The sequence below is a fragment of the Protobothrops mucrosquamatus genome, unplaced genomic scaffold (assembly GCF_001527695.2).
Source record: "Protobothrops mucrosquamatus isolate PMUCROS unplaced genomic scaffold, P.Mucros_1.0 scaffold562, whole genome shotgun sequence".
Taxonomy (NCBI): domain Eukaryota; kingdom Metazoa; phylum Chordata; class Lepidosauria; order Squamata; family Viperidae; genus Protobothrops; species Protobothrops mucrosquamatus.
Window position 1 is genome coordinate 414,218 of NW_015386865.1, and position 14,412 is coordinate 428,629.

Genomic DNA, 14,412 nt, shown 5'->3' on the forward strand with positions numbered 1-14,412 from the left:
TTGCTGGAATTGGGTATGTCTAGTCTAATGAAGAGAAGGACGAGGGGGGACATGATAGCAGTTTTCTAATATATCAGGGGTTGCCACAAAGAAGAGGGAGTCAAGCTATTCTCCAAAGCACCTGAAAGCAGGACAAGAAGCAATGGATGGAAACTAACCAAAGAGAAGCAACCCAGAACTAAGGAGAAATTGCCTGTCAGAACAATCAGTGGAATAACCTGCCCCCAGAAGCTGTGAATGCCCCAACACTGGAAGTTTTTAAGAAGAGATTGGACGGCTATTTGTCTGAAATGGTATAGGGTTTCCTGCCTGAGCAGGGGGTTGGGCCAGATGACCTGCGAGGTCCCTTCCAACATTATTGTTATTGTTTTATTTTTATTATATAGCAGGATCATCTTTGAGTTGTATTTCTCCTATCTGGGAAGCAAAGAACTGTGTTCTCTTCCAGAACCTCATAATTTTTTGACTCCCCATCAAGTATATTGGCTCAAATTCATGGAAGCCTTACTGTTTCATCCATATATTTTACTCTATTTTTTTCCGTCTGAGTGCCCTTCAAGTATCTGCATTTCCTAGAATTTAATAGCCAGCATGGTCAAGTCTATCTATATATGCTGGGAGAAGCTATCTACCAATTCAGAGAGACTCTTCAGGTTGATTTTTAGTCCTCATTGTAGGCCCTAACTCAGTTCTGCAACTGGCTTTTCAGTTCTGCAACTGGCTTTTAACTTCATTAAGTAGAATATGAGCAACTAAGCAATAGGGACAAATGTTTTCCCTTTTAAAAAACTAATTTAGGCAACAATGTTTTCCAGTGTCATCACTGTTATTATTCCCACATTACCTCCACAATTCAGAAATTGACTTCCAGTATCACTTTTTTTGTAAGTGACACTAAAGATAACCACAGATAACCACAATGCTATAATTCTGAGTATTGGGATAAAATGATATAAGGTTGCTTGACAGCTGCTAATATCCTCCCAGTAAGATAACCCTCCTCTCACCTAACCTAGGAGCAGAGGATGAACTGAAAAAGTGAAGGCCAAGTGTTATTTCAATGAGTCAGCTCACAAAGCATGTACCAAATGCATTCTGTTTAGAAGTTGGCTTTATTCTCCTGGGTCAGGTACTACAAACTTACATAGTAGAAATGGCAGCTCTGTTGAATGTTAAATGACTTGTTTTCTGTCTAGCCATTTGAAGCTTTTATGTGTGTAATATTGCAAGAAAGCATGGCTGCTGTAAGAAAAAAACCACGAGCAAGCTATGATCGGAAACAGCCAGTTGACATGTCAACTGGAATCAAATAATTGAAGAACACCAGTGCCAAGAAAGCTTCAACAGCAGTCTTTTGTTTAGGCTGGCTTGTAAGGGAAACTAAACCTATTTCTAGCCTTATTAATTGGCTTATTTTCCTGCCATCTTCTCACAGGAAGAGAATAAAATTTTTGATGAAAGATTATGTTGCTTTGAATTTTAAGAAACATAAAACAGACTTTTTATTTAGATACTGACATTAAAATAAACTTATTGTTACCGTTACTTATTTCTTATTCCAAACTCATTTTTTTTGTAAAAAAATAAAAATAAAAATAGAGCCTCATTCATCATAGGATGAGTTACAAGTTAAATAACAGCCCAGTCCTAAGTTTGTTTTCTCAGAAGGAACTCCTGTTGTAATAATTAAAACTGGCTGCAGTTCTTTATATGCCAGAACAATAAATATGTTTACATTTGAGCATACAGTATGTGAATTTTCAGCAAAAGAATTTTGTGAAACAAGCACAAACAGTTTTAGCTTAAGGACATATATAGCATGCCCACTGATTCTATTTTAATAAACAGATTTGGGCATTTAAAATTTGTCCTTTAATCATAGAAAAACATGAAAATAATAGTTGTAGAACACTTTACAAAAATAAAAATATTCACAGTCATAAATTTACATTTTCACTTTTATGAAAAATCCTAAATGTACAGGCCCTTAATCTAGTTAATTGTGATATCCCATTGCTTTTAATGAAATTTAACATCAACTTGTTTATAATTCTTAAATGAATATACAACTTAGTTCTTAACTCCCAAGTAACTTAATAGAATTGCTGATTTTGGGAACAGACAGACTAGATCTGTTTGAATTTCTTAAGATTCTTCTTACAAACTTACATTGGCATGACAAATCTTCAGGTAACCCAATAGAAATGTTCAATTACTTTCAAGACAATATATTAAATATAGCAAGATGTATTAGACTTGCAGACTTAGATCTCTGGTTGGCTAGTATTGCCTATTTCTATATCAGAATATGAGCACCAGTTCCTAGAAATCAAAAAGGAATGTTTCCATTCTTATGCTTTAAGCAGGAGCTGCATTTTTTCCAGAATATGAAAGTAGTCTAGAAATCTTTGGATGGATAACTTGAGTCGGATAACTGATCATTCTGTTTAAAGTGCTTCAGATATAGATCACATCTGTTTTGTGTTGTTGCACCTAAGAAGCCATAAAGAAAGTATAAGAAAGATATTTGGGTTTAAGACAAATAGACTACATAACTGGAACAGAGGAGTTGAAACACAGGGCTTTTTTTGTCATAGAACGCCCAGAATGGAGTTCCGGCACCTTTCTTGGATGGAACCTTGTAGGGTAGGCAAGGCGGGTTGAATGACATGTGTGAGTTCCAGCACCTTTTTTTTTTTTTTTTACAAAAAAAGCACTGTTGAAACATATTAAAAGTACAGAATAAAAGATGATATGCTGCTAAAAAAGGGCATCAGTCTATATAAAGAAGCAGTCCAAAATTGTTATTGGAACAGGAATAAAAAGGAATCTTTCACCACTTCCTACAGCCAAGAAGTGAAGAAATCATTTCTAAACCATAGTTGTATAATGGATCAATAAAAATGTTCACATACAACAGGTGTGATTGGTATTTGAAAAAGGCATTCTTTCTCTCTTTCTCTCTCTCTCCTCCTCCTCTTTCCCTTCATGGAATGCTGTACTCTCCCCTCATCCAATAGCTCACAGAGATAGAAGGTAACTCCATTTATCAAGTTAAAAATTTATATTGGGCCAACTTAAATAAAAAATGTGCTAGCTTTGAAATCGCTTCATTTGGCAAAAATAGCATTTCAAAAATGAGTTGCGAAGAAAGAAGAAAAAAGTCTGACATTACACGGAACTTAAAAATTCTGATCACAGGACTATCATATTGACTCAGCATTTTCCTTTCCCCCTTTAATACTTGTTTTGACAGTACTGGTAAGTCAGTACAGGTAGTCCTCAACTTAACGACCACGATTGAGCCCAAAGTTTATGTTGTTAAGTGAGAAATTTGTTAAGTGAGTTTTGCCCCATTTTACGACTTTTCCTGCCACATTTGTTAAGTGAATCACTGAAGTTAAGTCAGTAACATGGTTGTTAAGTGAATCTGGCTTCCCCATTGTCTTTGCTTGTCAGAATGTCGCAAAAGGTGATCACATGACCCCAGGATATTGCAACCGTCATAAATATGAACTAGCTGTCCAAGCATCCAAATGTAAATTATATGACCATGGGGATGCTTGGTCATAAGTGTGAAAAATGGTCATAAGCCACTTTTTTCAGTGCTGTTGTAACTTTGAATGGTCACTAAATGAACTGTTGTAAATCGAGGACTACCTCTATTGACTGACTGACAGGGAGTAGATCAGTCAGTTGGATCCAGGAGCTGAATGGTACCTCCAAATTCAATGGCACATGGAAGATAAGGAACAAGGAATAACTACACTTTGTGTCCAGCTCACAAGTATCCCAAAGCATCCGTGTGGCTTCTAGAACAAAAGCTCAAATCAGTGGGCTAACTTAGATCTTGAGAACCTACTGTTGTATAAATACTTCATTGAGATAAAGACACATAATCCAAGAAAAAGACTGGTAATTAGGACATTGTATGATATGGAATACAGAAAATGAAATTCAAATCCGGTTACCTTAATGTGCTTTTGGTGTCCTGTTCCCACGTTATTGATAACCAGGGGATGGGTTGGAAAAGAGTTTTCTGTTGCTGCACTGGGCATGGTATTCTCAATCACGTTTAGCAGGCATGATGGTGAAAAGGACTGTTGCAGATTATTAAACAGGTCTCCTTCAAGGGTTTTCATCCAAACAGGAGCCTTTTAAAAAGCAGTACATTAACCATTAATTGAGGTTTTAAGTTAATTCAGGATAACACTAAACATTTTGAAAGCCAGCATGAATCCAATTTAACTCTCTTGGCCTGGAAATAGTCCCTTTATGAAGGACTGAAGTGCTTTAGTGTGAAATTCACAAATTATTATTTCCAGAAGTCTTAATGATTGAAGTACAGAACATGTATTATGTAATGTCCATGAATAACATTAGGAATATTGTATTGGCTTGGATAACACATAAAATCAACTCAGGATTCTACAAAAATCCTACTATTAAATTCAAGAATCCTATTATTAGATTCAAGAATCCTATTATTACATTCAAGTGTTTTTTTCTTCTGGAGAGTCACCTTCAAAAAACGATCAGGTTGAAGCATCTCTAAAAGCAGCTTCATAGAGATAAACCACAGAAACAACTGTACAATTAGTCACTCTCCCTGAAAGAGTAGTTACCTAAGGATTCGGCAGCATAAGAAGAATGTAAAAGATTAATTTCACAAGTTGGGATGATTGGGTGATAGAACTGCCATTCAAAACATGACAATGCAAACTCCAGCTCCAAATTTGTGTATTTCAAAAAGAAGAGGAAATTGGGGGAAGGATTTACGCAGCACAGGTAAAAGGACAAGTATGGGAGAATCCTAGCCTAGAGAAACCTCCATGTCTCAGGGCTGGGTATATATCTTGTATTATTTAGAAATCATTTTAAAACATTTTGTTATAAAAGTCCATTTGTTGGGGAGAGCTGTTTAAATGTTAGCCAATTTACTTCACTATCCTGTGTTTTGCTCACATTACATTTAGCCACATTACCTTAGAGATATGAAAATATACAGAAGAAAAAGTATTTCTAAATCAGAAAATAGTTTAGTGGAGACGATAAGAAAAACATCCTGTGGAGATCTCTGAGAGCTTAGGGGATTTTGCTTAAGGCTAAGGACAAAGAAAATAAGAATGGGGCAATAGGCTCTGCCTTGTTTTGACCCTTTACTGATATTCCTGCTAAAATACACAAGACTTATCAAGCTCAGTGCCTGGTCTTTCTTGCTTCAAAGAGCAGATACAGGGATTAAGAAAGCCTCCTTCAGCTGAACCTGAAATGCTGCAGTTGGTTAATACAGAATAAGAGAAACAAATTTTAAAAAGTTTAATCTGGTGGAAAACAACTTCTATTGTACTCAGTTAAAGTACTTTAGGTCAAACCAGTTTGGCTAGTTAGTAAAATCTTTTTAATCTGTATATGACTAAGACCAATTTGTTTTTAAGATGGTTTGCTTCCTTCAACATGAGAAAAGAGCTAATCGCTCAATAAAGTAAACTTTTTCTAACACAAACCATCAGCAGTTATTATACTTTTTAAAATATATTAAGAAATGTAGTCAAGTAAACTTCAATACTTAATTTCATTGGATAAAGGTGAAATCCATTCCTACTTGTCAGTTTTTATTGTCCGCGGTCTTAATCACTGGAATCATTGTGACAGTCCTAAATATTTCGGCCACAGATCCAGGGACATATTACAAAAAAAAATCATTGTTTTTAAACCAAGCTTGCAAGTCCCAGGAAGACACCTCTAGTTGACTCCTGAAAGAGTGCTAAAATGAGGTTATTGTATGCATTTGTTACAAATTTAAGAAAGAAATGCTTGACTATATAGGAACCTTGTATGCCTTCTCTGATGAATGGTCCAAAGAGTCAAGGATTATGTTCCAATGAGAAAGAAACCCGGCATGTTTCTCTTCCAGTTTGAGAGCATGGATTTCAGTCTTGAGTTCTTTTAGCCGATCTTCAAACTTTCTACTCTTATCTAAGTAGTCTAACCTGTGAAGCACAGACAAAACAAAAAAGTAAACAGAGTAGAGATAATCAAATGGTCTGTGTACATAATTAAACAGGTACCTGAGCCAGAACTAGTACCTGGGACTATAAGAGAACAGATTTCGGGACCTGAGAATCTAATGGATCAACCTAACTAAGCTGTACCTTACACATGTGGTCCCATGTGTGGGACCAATTACAATTCCCAAATTGAATGACCTGATTTGGGATGAGAAGTGCTCAAATCTGAGGTTCCCAAACTACTGATGGATAACCTGTGTGACTCTTACAGGTAAAAGAGTTGTATACTCATAATCTAGCAAACAAAGTCTGTCTAAGATTCAATATTCACACTCCTATTTAGACTCAGATTTTGAGTTTTCACAGATGTAACTACTGAGTCCATGGCCTTTGATTATCAAATCACAGAAAGGACACACCATCCTTGCTTTCAACAGGGGAAGATTTATGCTGCATAGTCCTCAATGTGTGCAAATGAATTGTTCCACATGTCACAAAGAAAGAGATTTTATTATTTCTGAAGTAGCCTTTGCTCAGATTTCAGATAAAAAGTTCAAAAGATCACCCTTTACCTCAGCTTGGTCTATTTTAAGTAAAGCTTCTGTTCTGATGGTAAGAGATCATTGAGTTCATATAGATGTGCAGAAACTAGTAAGGTGTCTTAATATTGCTAGCATTTGGGATATGGTTTCTATTCTGAACAGAAATACCTAATGCCAATACTGTATATAACATGAAACAAAATAAGTTTCTGAATAAAGGTACAAAGTGTGAAGAATACCATTCTGGCATAAAATTCCATCCACCAATATTCTGAATCTGGAATTTGCTTGGCCTTATTTCAGCTACAGGAGGACAATCCTACCTCTCTCTCTCTATCTCCAAGGAAAGCCTCTTCAAATCAATGTCTCTTAAATCCATCTTTACAAATCCTTTGTCACCACTGGTATCCCTTGTGTCAGCAGGCGGAGAGGAAGTACACTTGACAGTATGCTAGAAAAGACCACAAAAACAAAAAGTTATGATATTGGATCCTATGTTGCTTAGGAATAGGTCTTGAACATGTGGGATTGTGCTATGCAATTGTGAATTGATACAGAAAATGTTACAGAAAAAAACACACCACTGGGTGGCATAATTACAGACCAGCACAGATCTGACTGGATAGGCTCAGTGGTGGGATTCAAATACGTGAACAACCATTTCTCTGTATGGATGCCGCTTCCGGAAGTCCATTCTGGGCCTGGGCAACAAAAAATTAGCTACTGGTTCTGCCGAAGTGGTGCGAACCGGCTGAATCCCACCACTGGATAGGCTCTAATAGAAATAGACTCCTGGGTTTGCCTCAGGCTTTGCCTACCCTGAAGGCATCAATTACAAACACAATGTAATGGGACCTACCATTTTATCCTTCTGTGTTTGGCAACTGTTCAATTATTTCCCTTTTTTTATATATATATATTCAAATTTTTATTAATTTTCAAATAAACAAACAAATTACAGATATGGTATACATTAATAAAAAAACCCTAAATTATATATCTATTCAGAGATGCTCAGCAGCCCCCCCGCCTGCGTCCATCCTCTCTTTCAATTATTTCCCTTTTTTAATAGAAGAGAATACCTAGCTAAAAAATGAACTATGTAGTTCTTGGTTCTCTCTAAACTTGCTTGTCTGCTTGCAAATATTTCATCACCCAACTAACTAAAACATTGCCAGTAACATCAATACCAATGATATTACTTAGTTGGATAATAAAATGTCTGCAAGCAAACAACCAAACTCAGAGAGCACTAAGCACTCCACATTTTCCTCTTTAATCAGTCCTTGAAAGATGTCCCATAATTCTAGCTTTAAAAGATGTTTTGATACTTTTAATGGAATACTACAATCCCCATGATTCCTTTCTTTCCAGTCAACTTTAGTAGATGGAAAGAGAGTCTATCTATTGCAGGTTTAAGGATAAATTCAATTAAATCACTGTTGTTATTCTATCTCTGAAGCAATCATATATTAAAAAGAAAAACTTACAGGAGGAGAGTTAAATTTGCTGACATCTTGAAGCTTTTGCTTTACTTTCTCTTCAGCTTCTCTGGCTTCCTGTAGGTCCTGTTTTAAATGTTCAGCTTCTTTGATCCTACCAAGCCAAATTATCATCATAAGCAAATCAATCCATATTTCTCAAAGACAGTCCTTAACTAATGCCCTGAAAGCACAATAGGCTTCAATCAATTTTGTTAATAGATGGGATATGTGGGGCTGCCTTATGGCTCAAAAGCAAAACCTGAAACAATCCGTGGTATCAGGTAACCATGGTAACTGATAAGCCTCAGTTTATTAAAGCTCTCACCATTTTAATTCCTGATTTTTTTCCATACGCAGAAAGATTACAATCATAATCATTAAGAGAATAATTGGGAGATTAGTAGAAGAGGTAATTATTTTCTGTTTCCACATTCCTGTGCAATTTAAAAACTATTCAAAATGTGTGGATTTAAATACTGTTGTTTAAATTTTAATTTGTATTTAAATACAGTTTAATGATAACTACAATTAAAAACAATTATAAGTTCTTTAAATATAATTTTAAAATTACTTTTTTATATAAATATGCACTTTTGCTGTTTACATTGCCAAGAATCCCTCTAACATTCAGGAACCAGAATGCCAGCAGGATACAGTCCAAAAAATCAAGATGCATCACAAATAAAAAAACTGATTCTTGGTGATTTCACAAACACATCCATGGAGTTTTCTGCAGCAAGCGAGAAGTGGTTTGCCTCTGCTTTCTCCCACAAAGTTTTATTTCATTTTACTGTCTGTTAAATTCCAAGGATTGGTCTTTTATCTTAACCCCAGCCCTTCATCTTCCAGGCCTGACTTTCTTTCTTGTGATCCCATCAGAACATAACAAAGACCTGAAACCCAGAACTTAGCTTTTATGCCTATGATAGTTCATGAGAGTCATATTACATTTTTTCTAACTTGTACTTGGGACTAATTAACTCCAGTGCTGTGGGCAACCTGCAGAAATGCAGGTCCTCAACATATAACCATAATGGAACTTGCCCATTATAGTCATATGTCATGACAGTCATAAAAATGGTTCATTCATGTGACTGACCTAATTTTATGACCTTTTTGGCAGTGGTTGTTAGGCAAATGCCACAGCCATAAAGCAAATACTGTGGTTGTTAAGCAAATCAATTTTTTGCTATGGCACGGTTTTGCTAAAAACTGGGAGTGATACAGTCAGAACACTGTAAATGGCCAAACATGTGACCTTGTTTAGTGCAGTCACAGGACCGCAGGAGGCTGACTGTTGGAGCTTCGGAACATCCCTTTTTCCAGGTAGGCTGTAACTTCAAATGGTTGGCAGGCGAACCAGTCATAAGCCAAGGACTTCCTGTATACCTGTTTTCATCAAAAACATCTGAGGGAGCATATGCAGAATGACCAACTAAGTTTCTAGTACAGAGTGTCACCTTCGATCGGATTCCTTCACCAGCTTCATGGCAATCAGCTCGGCCTCCCTTATCTTGTGCTCCATCAGTCGCTTCTCCTCGCTGGTTTTCAAGGCCGCCAACTCTAATCGATGGCGCTCCTGCTCTGCTTCGGCAGCGTTCTGAGCCAACAGCTTGGCTTCCTCCTCGGCTATCTGAGCTTTCTCAGCCAATAACTCTGCTGCTGCCTCTGAACGGTGCTGGAGAAGAATTTAAAAACAAGCACCTCATATGGTAAGCTGCCCAGAGGCTCTCTGGATAGTGAGATGGTGGCATATAAATTTTAAAAAATAAAATAAAATGAAATAAAATAATAACATGAAATGAAATGAAATAAAATAAAAAGTTTTAAGTTTGTACAAAATGGACAATGGACCAGAAGCCCTTGGAGCACCTACCACTAGGCTTCATTACTAGAGCAATGCTCACCAGAGCCTCATTAGCTTGCCGAGCTTCATCTTCCACCTCAAAGAGGCGTCGTTCCAGTTCTTCTTTGGCTCGCTCGGCTTCCTCCCGCAGCTGCTTCTCCCTGGCCAGCCTCTGATGCTCCATCTGAGGAATGAGCAAGGTTGGACATGTGCAAGAACTGCATAGCGCAATGCAGCCAGGCTCACCTTGTTCTGGTTTTTCCATTCCTCCTTTTACAATACATACTTTTCAACTGTAACCTCCCAGGGGATGGGACCTATCCTTTGTCTTGCAAATAAATCTGCCAAAAATTAACTGCAGGTTTAAGTTATTGATTTTATATTTATTTATAATGTGGGTGTGTTTTTTTTTACTGTCCAGGAATACTTCTCTGGAGTTTGCGAACCTGCACAGCAAACTGCATAGCAGATACAATAAAAAAAATCAGAAATAAGAGAAGAAGAGCCATTCCTTTTCCGTTCCTGATTTTTTTAAAAAAGAAAACCCATGTATTAAACTTCCCACAGTTATTTACAAAGAGGGACTCAAAATAGATCAAAATCTACTTTTCTTTTAAAAAGGTACTTACCTCAAGAAAAATGTATATCGCTGCCCTTTCAGATTCTCTTCACTAGGTTTAAACAGTTTATTATAATGCTTTTATTGAATATTTATGTATGTTTGGGCCACACATGGAAGTTAGCACTATAACAGGTACAGACTCCAAAGGATAGTTAGGATTGCAGAAAAAATAATTCTAACCAGCCTACCCACAATATAGAAGACCTGTATATTGTGTCGGTCAAAAGGAGGGCTGAGAAAATAACTACAGACCCCTCACATTCTGGATATAAACTATTTCAACTCCTCCCCTCGGGACGCCGTTATAGGGTACTACATACCAAAACAACTAGAGATAGGGACAGTTTTTTTCCCTTGTGTCATCCCTTTGCTGAACACCTAATCCTCACAATATTGTTTTATATTTAAATACTCTATATTCCCCCATGCTGTATGGCTGTAGAACTATTATTATCCTTCTCATCTCTCTACTACCCCCTTTTATTGGCATCATCATCATTATTCTCTTGCTTTGCATGTACACTGAGAGCTTCTGCATCAAAGACAAATTCCTTGTGTGTCTAATCACACTTGACCAAATAAAATATTCTATTCTAGTCAATGTCCCAAGTACGTTGTCCACTTTAACTTTTGTGTGAGACTGATACCCAATATAATGTTGCAAAAATCATTAGAATGATAATGATAATGATATGTATCTGATCATTGTTTGCCACACAGGCAGCTTGGAAGTGAGTTCAAAGTTTGTGAAATCCTTTAGCATTTGAACCAGCTCTAAGAGTCACCTTCTTTCTTGCTTTCTCCTCTCTGGCTTGAGCTTTCATCTGCTGGATCTCAATGGGATCCACTCGCCTCCTTCTCATGAACAAGTCGTGGTTTCCAATGAAGAGTTGCATGATCTGCAAGAAAGAAGAAAAGAAAAAATGTCTTCCTGGAGTTATCCAACAGGGTTAAAAAAACAGGGTATTATAGGAATGCCATCCAATTCTGGTAATCCTTATTATTTCCTGAATGCCCTTAAAAAGTCAATTGATAACCTCCATATCTGTACTTGGCTTGGACCTGACATTACCTAGAAGACTGTTTTCATTTAAGAATGTTATAATGGAGAGATACACATATATGTTTCTAAGTTGATACGTTTCTAGGTTGATAAAGGAACATACAGAACTTGGATATAGCTCAGCACTACCCAAAAGATAAATAATAAATTAATCTAAAACAGAATACTGATCTTGGTAACTGACAAGAGATTTTAAGGGACAACGGGCATAATTATGCTGTAAAGATTAAGCCCCAAATGAGAGAATTAAAAGTCAAGACTTCACTGGTATCAAAACCAGATAAAATCACCATCAGCTTGGCCTCCAGGGAAAAGGCATTCCAGAAGGGGGTCCACAAGAAAGAAAGGTAGAAATGTGCATTTTCTATCACTGTCCCCTCCTTTGGGATTCCCTGGACTTCCAAATGGATCTTTCCCTTTGATGTTTAGAAAGTTTCAAAAGATTTGGCTATTCCAACATACCCTAGGAATTGAGGAGAATGGTTGGTTCTATTTTGCTTGACTATTATATATTCCCAGTCCTGTGCATTTGATTTTATGGATGTTATAGATTTTGCATTTTTGTTTTCATTTTTAATCAGGGTAACAGAGACAGGAACTGTATACTGCTCAAAAACAGTTCTGACTGGAGTAGTCTACAAACCCTGTAAGATAAATAAATCCTCACCTAGCTTGGCTCTCCTAGCTATGGGAAGTGGAGCAAGTCTTACCCTGCATATCTAAATGTCTAGATAGGTATATACTGTAAAAAAAAAAACATGGCCTCATTTGCTTCCTCACAATCATTTATGGCTTTAATCATTTTCACTAAAAATCAAACCATTCAGCAATGTCTAGGTGCAATTCAGTCCCACATGATTTCTGTTCCAACCGAGCATAGATTGGTATGGTGAGGCCACTGTCTTTGGCCATGATTATAATGGAACAGGTTTATAATAGGACAAAAGTGAGAGAGAAAGAAGAGAATCACACTCCCACCAACACTGGCAAAGCAAGCTACTATATAAAAACGGAGAAAACCCCACATTCACTCACACTGATGTTATCTAGTCAGGTAATGAACAGTCTACATGAAGACAATCAACTGAGAGAGCACCAAGGACTGAACAAATAGTCTTCTATATAGGAAAGACTCACCAGTTTATTGACTTTAGGTTGTGAGGAGAAGAACTTGAAAACCTCAGCTTTCTTGTCAATAGGCTTAATTGTAAGCTGAAAGAAAAAGGAGGGTGTTTTTTTTTAATTTATACACTAAATGCAATTTAGGAAACTTGCTTCCAACTGGAGATTGTGTCCACTTTTTTTCCTTCCATTATTATTATGCTATCTATTGGTCCTTATTGTTACCCTATAGTTTACTTGTGTTGCTTTCAAACTTAGACTTCAGGAAGGCATTTTATAAAGTAGACTAGTTCATAAACCGGAACAAGGTGGGATGGGTGTTCCCAGTGAGAGATTCACAGTTGAACAACTGTAGCCAACATGAGAGAGGTATGTAGTGGGGTATCTCAGGGATCAGGCCTACTGTAGTTTGGAGATTGGAACTGAATAAAAAGCATATAATACATCACCACCATACATCCATTTTATCAAGTATGGCCCTGAAATTCTAGGTAATTTCAGGAAATATGTAGGTTGAAGTGGGCTCTGGATTGGTGCCCCCTCCCTTGCTTTCTCTGACTTCCCAGCCCCAGTTTATCCTGCCAGGAAAATTTGTATTTTTAAAATCAGTTTAGTTAACACTTATATAACTCTCTCGTTTTAGTACATTAGCTTCTCTGAAATCCTTAATTATTTTAAGAAAGAAATCATAATGTATTTTCAGGAAAAGTAGATTCTATTAGATCGCTAATTTTTATTGCATTTTGCTACATATTTATGAAAAACATAAAACCATTTTTCTATTATGTCTATTTTTTATTATTTTGTTAAAATGGTTGTTTTTAATGCTATAGAACTTCATACTTTCCCTAGAATACATATCTTACATGTGGTTCTTAATTTTGGCCTGAACAGTGTAAATATTCTTAGTTCTTATTTTTTAAGGGACCAAAATTTATAAATCATAAAAACGCAATATATGTTAACAGATTAATAGATATTAATAGCTATAAATAGATGATCAGGGCATAATATATAAAGCCATCTAAGGTCCTCCTAGTTAGGATCATTGTCATTAGGTGTTTCCCCATGTCAACTTAGAAGTATCAAATTAGGCAGTAAATTGTCTTTTTAAAAAATACACAATTTTATTAGCTCAAAAGCAATTAAGCTACTTTACTGACCTAGTCTCTTTCCAGTAGATCTACCACTCATCTCAAAGCAAAATTCCCACAGCACACCCACCTACCTCTTTGTCAGAATAAGAAATGTTTTGGATGCTGCTCCACTCAAAAGACTTATTTGGAGAGAACCGGTTATTGATGCTGTAGACATGAATCCCTTTGGCATCTACCCCAAGCAGGAAGTCTGTATGATTCTTCTTTTGCTACAGAGAAGTCCAAGGTGAAAATCAATGTATTCATCTTGTGCACTGACTAGCATTGATGGTATTACTAGTTTGGGTAATGAAACGTCTGCAAGAAAACAACAACCTACCTCAGAGAGCACCAAGGGCCCCTCATTTCAACCCAGGGCTACAACTATTCTCCTTTATTGGTTAATATATTCATCCTCTGACATCAACCAATTACAACTTAATTTGGCCTAACATGCACATTTCACTGTTTCAGATTCATGGCACAGGTAGTCCTCGACTTATGATTACAACAGGGACCAGAATTTCTGCTGCTAAACAAAGTGGTTGTTAAATGAGTCACACCCAATTTTATGACCTTGTTTGCC

At 36.7% G+C, this 14,412-nt stretch overlaps 1 protein-coding gene across 1 annotated transcript in view; it reads right to left on the minus strand.

The window, feature by feature from the left end:
• Nucleotides 1-373: 373 nt before the first annotated feature.
• Nucleotides 374-14,412, minus strand: part of LOC107288565 (merlin) — a 35,023-nt gene continuing 20,984 nt past the window's right edge. Inside the window, exons 9-18 of the mRNA XM_015817194.2 lie at nt 13,919-14,056; nt 12,706-12,780; nt 11,291-11,404; nt 9,945-10,067; nt 9,498-9,715; nt 8,044-8,149; nt 6,877-7,004; nt 5,834-5,993; nt 3,972-4,154; nt 374-2,493 (exon numbers count right to left, since the gene is read on the minus strand). Coding sequence (XP_015672680.1) covers nt 2,458-2,493; nt 3,972-4,154; nt 5,834-5,993; nt 6,877-7,004; nt 8,044-8,149; nt 9,498-9,715; nt 9,945-10,067; nt 11,291-11,404; nt 12,706-12,780; nt 13,919-14,056 — 1,281 coding nt within the window. The 3' untranslated portion in view covers nt 374-2,457. The remainder of the gene's footprint in view (nt 2,494-3,971; nt 4,155-5,833; nt 5,994-6,876; nt 7,005-8,043; nt 8,150-9,497; nt 9,716-9,944; nt 10,068-11,290; nt 11,405-12,705; nt 12,781-13,918; nt 14,057-14,412) is intronic.